Source organism: Salmo salar, chromosome 02, assembly GCF_965601325.2.
Source record: "Salmo salar chromosome 02, fSalSal1, whole genome shotgun sequence".
In the NCBI taxonomy this organism is placed as follows: domain Eukaryota; kingdom Metazoa; phylum Chordata; class Actinopteri; order Salmoniformes; family Salmonidae; genus Salmo; species Salmo salar.
The window spans coordinates 7,529,862-7,540,626 of record NC_138292.1 but is presented as its reverse complement, the minus strand read 5'-3'; the positions used below and the strand labels follow the sequence as shown (position 1 = coordinate 7,540,626).

Here is a 10,765-nt window from a genome sequence, read left to right as displayed (position 1 = left end):
GGGTTTACATGTTCTCTTCCAATTAGGCTATAATGTGTTGAGGTCAAAATAGTTTTTCATTATCTACCAAATCTATTCATTTGAAAATGTTGATTACTTCTTGACATGATCATTCACTTGATGATAAGACAAGATACAGTACGTGATGTTTTAAAATAGATTTTTGCTAACATGTGATTGGGGTTCCTTGGTCTCCGGTTTGCCTGGCAAGGGGTCCCTGGGTAAGAAAAGGCTGAAGACCCCTGCCAAAGACAGTGCAGTCTGGGCCCCTGCCCGAAAATAATTTATTCCCCGCCCCTCATCCTCTCTGTTTCCATGGAAGCACCAGATATAGCACTTGATTGGCTTGCATGGGTAAGCACGTGCTAGGGGAGGCTTCAAATATGACAACGGGCCCAGATGTAATTATTGTTTAGTCGAAGCTGTGTGCGTTTGTCAGTTAACTTGGTTTGTGTAGCGATTAGCTCAAATTTACAACATGGTCGAGGCATTCATTGGAACTTGGAAGATGACTTCCAGTGAGAATTTTGATGAATATATGAAGGCAATAGGTAAAGTCTTACTTTTTAAAATAAAGCTGTTTTTAATGAAAGATGTTGCATGTAGATCTAGAACCTTACTAAAGTTGGCTAGATAAATATCCCCTTGTTTCATAGGTGTGGGCTTTGCTACTCGGCAGATGGGGAATATGGCGAAGCCCAATTTGCAGTTCAGCATCGACGACGGTGTAATATCAATGAAATCCCAGAGCACTTTCAAAACTACAGAGACCAAGTTTAAATTGAATGAAGAATTCGACGAGATGACTGCAGATGACAGGAAAACCAAGGTGGGTGCAGAAGCCACACCATAGACATGCCGGTTGTTACAGTAGTGTGGTTTCCAATTGATTAATATATATATATATATATATATATTACTTTTTTTAAACTTAAGTTGGAGTCATGTGCCCTCCTTACACTACTCTATTTCCAGACTCTGATGACCTTTGAGAACGGAAAACTGGTGCAAAAACAGACTTGGGACGGCAAGACTACCACGCTCGAGCGGGAGTTGCAAGATGGAAAATTGATTGCGGTAAGGTTTAGTCTCTATTGCTTTTCCCATCTCTGCTTGGTTGGATATAAAATATGCGCTTTTGATACGAGTATTTTGGAATATGTCCACGGCTTGATATTACAATATTGTTCAATGTTGCATGTTGTCATCATTATGCAATACACGTTGTCATCCATCTCTTGCAAATTGCGTTCTCCCGGGGTACCAGCAAGGATGGCACGCGTTTTTACGCGCGAACGTGTTCAAAATGCCATTTAAAGTTTTGGCTGGGAAGCGTGGCTTGATGAGCACTTGCAGTCATGTGAAACACGCTAGTTAATTTTTTAAAACTAAAGGATTAATTGGTAATCGAGAATGCTAATAAAAGCAATGACTTACATAAACCCGGGATTGCTGATGCATGTGTTGGCATTGCCATTGCGAGGCTTTGCTGCCACCGGTTCGCCATATTGGCACTATCCAGTAGGAGCAGTCCTCCATAGGAATTAATGGAATTCTACAGTATTTTAATGGAATGTTTTTTTGGAGGGGGCTGTAGTGGGGACAGTAACATCCGTTTCCCTAAAGTATTTTATAATGCACTATTTTGCTCACATAATGTGTCTGTTCTAGAATAAATGACTATAGATTCCAACATATTTTATGATTGAGTACTAAGGTGGCTGCACAGTGGCATCAACACAGTTCCCCTGGTCAGTCATCCAGGGTTTATACACCGTTGTATAAAACCTGTTAACTTATCTACGCTCTGTTCATTGCCCAACATTGTCAGGTCCCTTTATATTTGACGTTTTAACTCCTACCCTGTCACATTTAGCTTACGTGATAATGCCCTTCAGTTTAAAGGAAGTTAGTGTGGTTTGGCTCATTCAGACTGCAGTTTAAGTGGAACTACAACGACTAATTGACGCACTCAGGATGATTTGGTGGTTTGTTCATCACTGAATGTGTCATTACATTTTGAGTTCTAGGTTCTGACATGTGGTCATTGCATGACCTAAAGCGTGTACTGCTCTCTTTTCCAGAAATGTGTAATGGATGATGTGGTGGCGCTGAGGACCTATGAGAAAGAGGTGTGATTCCAGTCTGCTGAATTGAAGACCCCCACCAGCAAATCAAAAACATGCATATTATCTGTTCAATACCTACAATGTTAAATTCACTGACTACTCAATTGGTACCAAAAGCCCATGAAGCTTTCAATAAAGTCAATTGTTGTGCTTTGTGAAAAGTGGTATTTCCTTCATTTCAATATATAGGCCAGTTTATCGAACTTAATCCATGTGGATTACAAACTGGCAAATCTCTGAAGGTCTATGCTGAGTACTTTGGTTGTAGGTGATGCTAACATTATACATTTCATTGTCAATTTTTGCCCAATAAATTGATGTTAGCTTACTTTGAGAGCAGTTACACTAAGTGTTCACTGCAAAATACAGCGACTTCACAATGTACCTATTTTGAGGACTGGTGACCAAGTAGAATGTCCAAAACGGACCTTTTGTCTACAATACTATGTAAAAAAAAAAAAATGACATGACTGACTAGTGGGGGAAATGATTCTTTATTGTGAAACTAGGCCATCACCACTCCTAAACCACTGAGGAATATGAAGTATTGCCACAATTGTCTGAGCAGTGGCATGGCAACTAAACCCTGGATGCCTTCATATTCAGCTTGCTGCTAACTAGACATTTACTGAACTTTAAAACCTGTATTGATGAATTTATTTTCCCTTTCAGGGCTGTTCTATGCTGTAAACTTTTCAGCACAATTCAGGTGCTTCTGAATTTGATTACTGGGATCAAGTGTCTGCCCAGTGGTGCTGTTATGACTGCATCAATGCCGTTTCTTCCAAGTGTCTCTAGGAAAGGTCCGACTTGAGTGTTCCTCTCACTTGGATGTCTCCCAAATGGCACTCTATAAAGCTAACAGTGCACTAGTTTTCACAAGCCTTAAGGGCCCTTGTCAAAATTTGGGATTCATCACTGCAAATGAATTTACCGTAGGAAACCTGCTGAATCCTAAATCCATTCATCGTGGGTGGGAAATAATTCACAAGCTTACCCAGGCTGGGTGCCAAAATGTAATTCTCAAACTACAAGTACAGGTGCCAAGTTGACTATTTTAAAAATGATTATGGGCTTACATTCTACATAGTAGTTCCTTTTTCCGTTTGGCTGTTCTGTTGTAGGCCTACCTCTGGGAGGAATTAGCCCTAACAGCTGATACTTAGGTTAGCATGTAAACCCAAGACCAGAAATGGTAACATTTCAAGACAGTTAAGTTTAGACGTGCCGGCGCTTCTATGGAATGGGGTGCTCATCTGGGTAGAGCAATGTAGTCAAAGTAAAGGTTATGCCGTCTCCCATAAGACTGACCAATATCGCCATACTGTTATGGGCTAACCAAATACAAATCTCCTGGAAAGATTGGTCCAAAGGAGATTGTCAACAGGTCCCAAAAAATGTAATTTCCAATAAGAATGCATAATACCAGAGGGAGTACTGTCCAGGCCTCTTCAAAGCCTTCCAGCACCCATTAGACATATGATGCCTTATGCTGCGTTCGTAACTAAGTGGGAGTTTACCACATACGACTGGGGGAAAATCCATTTGAACGGCCTTCCAACTGGTAATTACTAGTGGGAATCTCTATAATCCTGAGCTCTCACTTCTCCCACATGCTGACCTCTGACGTTAGATTATGGTTTACGTAGCTTGTTGGCCGTTAGCCAATCAGCGTTCCTCAACGAGTTCAAAGCACGTGAATGCATCCAACTGGTATTTATGGCTTCACAACTGGTAACATCCCACCTCCCGCTTGGTTTCGAACGCAGCATTAACAGTCTCTTGTTCATGAACGGAGTAAGTTCTGAGTATTAAAGTTGTAATACCACTGGATTAGTATTGCTGTTGCTGCCTAATGGAGCTAGACTGATGAATGAATGACGGGCACATTTTTGTATCTGGCTCTTTTGGTTGAGATGCAATTGTAAACCTTAACCTTTAATGCATCCCAAATGGCTCCCTATTCCCTACATAGTGCACTACTTTTGACCCGGGCCTAACCTTCTGCATCACAAATGTCTCCCTGTTCCCTGCATAGTGCACTACTTTTGACCAGAGCCCAATGCACTATAAAGGGAATCGGGTGTCATTTGGGATGCAGACCTTGAGAGAAGACCAACTGTCTTTTGCTTCATGGTCAGATTTTTCACACTTGATATCATGGCCTTTTTGAAACTAAGTGTTGATTTGTCATGATTGCGTCACTACAGTTGCAAGTTAGTTGGTTACACACACACACACACTTGATAGTTCAGTCAACACATCCGGGAGGGTTTCTTGAAAACCAAAAGCAACCTATTCCTCGAACATCGTGTTTGCTAAATGTATCAAGTATGCACATAACTATTGGATCAAAAAGCTCACACTCTCTTGCACACACTTTGAAACCAGCAGGGTTACAACTGAGGAGTAAATGTCATGGGGTCCCTTGGTATGCTGTTAATAGTCAAACACAAAAGGACAATCTATATGGAATGTGATGTCCTAGGTTACGTCCCAAATGGCACCCTATTTACTATATAGTGTACTACTTTTGTCCACAGCCCTATGGGTCCTGGTCATAAGTAGTGCACTACAACGGGAATAGTGTGCCATTTGAGGCAGACGAAGTATCAGAGTGGCTGGGGAGTGTATGGGGAGGTCTAGAGGGGAGGCCAAATCCCAGTTTAAGGTCTACGTTGTGACCTCTCCTCATCTGTAACAGGCTTATTGTTGTGGATGCAAAGACTTCATCCCAAATGGCAGCCAATTCCCTATATAGTGCACTACTTTTGACTAGGGCCCATAGGGGGGCCCATAGGGCTCTGCTCAAAAGAAATACACTAAATAGGGAATAGGGTGCCATTTAGGACACAGACACAGACTTCCAGTCTAAGCAAGTGCACCTAATTCCTTTAATTAGGGCTTTCTGGGGCAGTAGGTTGGGGCCAAATTCTCCGAAAGATTTGGGGGTTTTAGTGAATGATTATGACCATGGGTGGTGCTCCTGCAGCCTGCTCCTGCAGCAATCTGTCCTGATTAATGAAAAGCTGACCTAGCCAAGTTGAATAAGACCAAGGACACACACGCACATGTATGCACACTCACGCACACACACACACACACACACACACACATTTGCACACACTCCTCTGACATTTTTGTTACTCTTTCACTCCATTTTCCCTTTTCTTCTCCTTACCAGTCCCCTGTCCACCCCTACTCAACTTACCAGTCCCCTGTCTACACCTACTAAACTTACCAGTCCCCTGTCCACCCCACTCAACTTACCAGTCCCCTGTCCACCCCTACTCAACTTACCAGTCCCCTGTCCACCCCTACTCAACTTACCAGTCCCCTGTCCACCCCTACTCAACTTACCAGTCCCCTGTCCACCCCTACTCAACTTACCAGTCCCCTGTCCACCCCTACTCAACTTACCAGTCCCCTGTCCACCCCTACTCAACTTACCAGTCCCCTGTCCACCCCTACTCAACTTACCAGTCCCCTGTCCACCCCACTCAACTTACCAGTCCCCTGTCCAGCCCTACTCAACTTACCAGTCCCCTGTCCACCCCTACTCAACTTACCAGTCCCCTGTCCACCCCTACTCAACTTACCAGTCCCCTGTCCACCCCTACTCAACTTACCAGTCCCCTGTCCAGCCCTACTCAACTTACCAGTCCCCTGTCCAGCCCTACTCAACTTACCAGTCCCCTGTCCACCCCACTCAACTTACCAGTCCCCTGTCCACCCCTACTCAACTTACCAGTCCCCTGTCCACCCCTACTCAACTTACCAGTCCCCTGTCCAGCCCTACTCAACTTACCAGTCCCCTGTCCACCCCACTCAACTTACCAGTCCCCTGTCCACCCCTACTCAACTTACCAGTCCCCTGTCCACCCCTACTCAACTTACCAGTCCCCTGTCCACCCCTACTCAACTTACCAGTCCCCTGTATCATGAGAACACATTCAGGGACTTTCTATTACAATCTGATCTCCCAAAGAACGTCGGAACCCTGAGTGTCCCATTGTTACGGCTGAATAACCACATTGTTGTTAAGGTTAAGCTTACTTAGGGCAGTTCTTTGAAAATGGCCTTGTGCCTCAGATTTTTCTTTAGACGCTGTGGTAGTGGCAGGGGTCCTTTGAACAGATTTATTTTATTTGAGGCGTCAAAGAACTGATTGGCAAGTTCTTGGAAATTACTTGGCTAAGGAATTCTGAGATGAAGGCTGTAATGTAATTGAACTTATTAACTGTTTGCTTGCTGTAAAACGTTAAGAAAAGCAGTAGTGGTGGAAATAGAGGGCATATCAGATACATTCAATTTCACAATTCTCAAAGTGCAAAAAACACTGAGTTTAAATAGCCTACTATTGCTATATAAAATATACAGACAGTGGGAGATTTGCAGGACAAGGTGGTGCACACTGCACCCCCAGTCATCCATTGAAGGTGTGAGATGTAAGTCATTTCAAGGATATACCAGGCCTTAATGGAACAAAGATCTCCTCTCTCTCTCTGGTTATTCTTTGGCAATGATCTGAAAACAGGAGAGGTGAAAATAATATGGCTATTAGTGATGGGTTTGGATCTAAAGACCATAGTCGAATTCATTGTGATTGGACTGAAGAACAGTCAATAATACTATCTGGTACAGAAGGCTAGTCAGTGTATTTCCAATGCTCTGCGTCTTTCACTATAAGGGTAGCAGTGCTGCGCCCTAGTGGTACATAGAAGTGCACGGTGTTAATTTTGGCCAGGCTGGGAATGGGATGACGAAACAATTTTATTTATGAAATGTTGCTGTGAGTGTTTGGTTTATCATCGATATTGTTTACCTCTTTGAATACAGCATACTCGCAAAATATTTGCAATTATTATCACAGTAATGATGTTATTCCAGAAATCGTATATTTTCTTCACGGAAATGCTAACACCATTCCGGATGTGACGTTGGCGTTAAACATGGCTGATTTGGAGAACACAAACAGACAAGTCGATAAGAAAAACATGTCTTTTAATATTAGAGAGAAGCTAGATATAGGCGAAAATATGCTGAAATTACGCCATCAAGACACTTCGGAAAGCGGAAAGGGCACGGTCGAAACACGTACAACCTCGGAGTACTGTGAAAAGTTGCAGGGGTGGATGTGGCAGTACTACACGGCATATGTGAACTGGCAAAGTTGGCTGGCAGTGTCTTCTCCGTATTTTGCACCGCAACCAGTGCAACCATTCACCGCACCGGTCTGGCCAGCGGATTTCCCTAATTTTGATGCCCAGAACTGGTACAATAATCCATTTGGACTCCCCTTATCGACGTATCCAACCGCCATCCCCGCGGCTGGACTTCCGCCTGGGGAAACGGCTGGGAGTGGTGCTGTGTCCACTTCAGTACCAGCGCAGCAACAACCACAACAGAACGGCAATGCACAACGGCCAGGTAGCTAGCAGACAGATGTTGTTATTATTGTATTTGGTTAATGTGTCTACTATGATAACCTTAGCTATATAGCCAAAGAAGTGTTTGAGATAAAGCAAAATGACAGGCCTGTTAGTGATGAATTATGAAAATAGTGCCCTCTGTGGTCTGCTGAAGTTCAAACTATAGGTTCATCTGCTATAGGCCTGGGTTGCTAAAGACTCCCAACCGAGGCATATTAATTTTTGAAACAAGGAATTTCCTTTTGAAAAACAATAACCGTCATCAATGAATGTGTTTGCGATGTCTGTGGCTCGTTTGGTAGAGCATGGTGCTTGCAGCACCAGGGTTGTGGGTTTGATCCCCATGGGGGACCAGTACAGAAAATCAATATGAAAATGTATTTACTCACGACTTTAAGATGCTTTGGATAAAAGCATCTGGTAAATCAGTGGTTCCCAAACTTGGGGTCGGCAGGGGAGGCCCATAGATATTGTTGTAATTTTTTGGTCACTCAAATATCACATGAATTAACATTAGACATGGCAAAAAATGGGAAAACCTTTAAACCTGGAAAATGTTCTCCACCAACGAGGAGTGTGAACAGCTTGTGTCATGAACATTGCTTGTGCCCATAGAAATAGACATGGCGCGTGCGCACACAAGGGTGGCCCGGGATGTTCCCCAACGCTGGAAGGGGGGCCCCGAATGGAAAACGTTTGGTAACCCCTGGCGTCTGCTAAATGACTCAAATGTAAATGTGTTGTATGTTTGCAGGTCGAGAATACAGTATCCCCTCTCCTCTTCAAAGGTTCATGGCCGAAATGGTGGATTTCTTCATTCTGTTCTTCATCAAAGCAACCATTATTCTCAGCATCATGCATCTGAGTGGGATGAAGTGAGTTTAGTTTAATACAAATGTTTCTGTTCTTCTATTCCCTATAGTGCATTCCTTTAGACCAGAGCTCTATTGGGGGCCCCTCTATGGGCCCCTGATCAAAAGTAGTGCATTACAGGGAATAGTATTTTATTTCAACATCCTAGAAATTGATTTGTTTTGCACTCCCATCGGTGATGGTAAAGATTAGTCCAATGCATGCATACCTACTGTATATATAGTTATGATTGAAGAATCATTTGTAGCATGCATACCTACTGTATATATAGTTATGATTGAAGAATCATTTGTAGCATGCATACCTACTGTATATATAGTTATGATTGAAGAATCATTTGTAGCATGCATAACTACTGTGTATATAGTTATGATTGAAGAATCATTTGTAGCATGCATACCTACTGTATATATAGTTATGATTGAAGAATCATTTGTAGCATGCATAACTACTGTATATATAGTTATGATTGAAGAATCATTTGTAGCATGCATAACTACTGTATATATAGTTATGATTGAAGAATCATTTGTAGCATGCATACCTACTGTATATATAGTTATGATTGAAGAATCATTTGTAGCATGCATACCTACTGTATATATAGTTATGATTGAAGAATCATTTGTAGCATGCATACCTACTGTATATATAGTTATGATTGAAGAATCATTTGTATTTTTCTTTCTTTCAGGGACATTTCCAAGTTTGCCATGCATTTCATTGTGGAGGAAATAGATGAAGACACTTCCATGGAGGAACTCCAGAAGATGATGCTGGTCGCCCTGGTCTACCGGATATTAGTGTGTTTCTATGAGGTCAGGTGACAAATCAAACTGCTACTATGAACAGAAATCACATAGAATGTTTTTATTTTCTGCTTAAATGTCTCTGGGCTGTGAAATGACCCTTGACTGTTTTTGTCCTGACGTTGCAGTGTGATTGTTTTTTAACTATTTGATATGGATTCTGTGTATTTTATCATGTTTCTCCTGTCTGCAAATACAAGTTCCCTCTGTTGATAGTAGGGTTTTATTGATTGTCTCCTGTCAGATTGTGTGTATCTGGGGAGCAGGGGGCGCCACTCCAGGGAAGTTTCTCATTGGTCTCCGAGTGATCAGCTGTGATTCCTCCGTCCTGGTTCAACCCAACCGGGTCCTCGTGGTGCCTGCCACTAACGTCACTCTCTCTGCGTAAGTAGTGGATCACACCAACACCAACCCTCTCATCCATCCATGTGTTGTGAAATAATAAACCAGCTCATTTGGTTATTTGACACTTGATTTTTGAAGTGGTGATGAGGTGAAACATGACAAACATGACAATCTGGCCATTAGATGAAGTCCCTTGATGTTCTGCTCATCTGTTGTTTCTATCATCTCCGTGACTTTCACACATCTTCTTCCTGTGTCCCTCTTCAGATCCACAGTCCGAGCCTTGAACAAAAACTTCTCCATTGCCTTCTTGTTCCCAGCCTTCATCACAGTCTTCTTCTTCCAACACAACAGGACTGTGTATGACATGGTGGCTGGCACTATCGTTGTCAAGCGCACCGGAGCCAGATGACCATTCTGATTGGTTAAGGCCAAGCTAAAGCCTGGCTGGGACCTGGCTTCTATTTTATTTGAAGAGGTACATGTTGCTCTCAACCCTGCAGTACAGAGGAGGCTGGTGAGGGGAGGACGTCTCATAATAATGGCTGGAGTGGAGTGGATGGAATGGTATCAAACACATGGAAACCATAAATTCCGTTCCATCCATTACAGTGAGTCCGTCCTCCGATTGAAAGTGACACCACTACTCCAGCACTAACGCAGCCTAGTGTCACTAGGCTATGGGGAGACAACTGAACTGGGAACCACTCTGCCAAAACGATGAGGGGAGGCGAAAGCTCTGCATAAGCCTGAAGACAGAAAATACAGTATGACATCATCAGTATCTAGGTCCCTCTCACAGCTCTTGTATGTGACGTCAGAGTTTCTAGAACCATCTCTTGTTTTTCAGAGGAGGTATACGTTCTACCCTTTTAGATTTGTGCAATGGTAGTATGCAAATTAGCACCCGATCAGTTAGGAAGCACTGAGGAATGAACTTTTTTCAGGAAATGTTATTAAATGTTTTAATTTAATTGCCTTGGGTTTTCAAAATTAATTAAATGAAAATGTCATCTCTAGGATGAGAAAGTGGAAGACGAGAGAATAGTTATTTAGTAGTTTTAGCCTATCAGCATATTGATGCAGTTTTATAATTTGGCTTATTTTAAGATATTGCTTGGTAACAATCCAACACTCCTAGAATCACAACATGCTAATGGTTTGGTTGACATTGCCC

The 10,765-nt window shown here is 42.6% G+C and overlaps 2 protein-coding genes across 2 annotated transcripts; both read left to right on the top strand.

Annotated features, from left to right (window-relative positions):
• The first annotated feature begins 381 nt into the window (after positions 1–381).
• Positions 382–2,290, top strand: LOC123743210 (fatty acid-binding protein, adipocyte). Its single transcript, XM_045719240.2, has 4 exons — positions 382–551; positions 657–829; positions 976–1,077; positions 2,085–2,290. Exons 1-4 carry the CDS (start codon positions 479–481, stop codon positions 2,136–2,138), a joined length of 402 nt encoding a protein of 133 aa, XP_045575196.1. The 5' UTR covers positions 382–478; the 3' UTR covers positions 2,139–2,290.
• A 4,774-nt stretch (positions 2,291–7,064) lies between these two features.
• On the top strand, positions 7,065–10,623 carry LOC145859551 (protein FAM8A1). Its single transcript, XM_082959437.1, has 5 exons — positions 7,065–7,559; positions 8,316–8,436; positions 9,129–9,252; positions 9,488–9,627; positions 9,856–10,623. The coding sequence occupies exons 1-5, from the start codon at positions 7,082–7,084 to the stop codon at positions 9,998–10,000; spliced, it is 1,008 nt and encodes a 335-aa protein (XP_082815563.1). The 5' UTR covers positions 7,065–7,081; the 3' UTR covers positions 10,001–10,623.
• Positions 10,624–10,765: the final 142 nt, after the last annotated feature.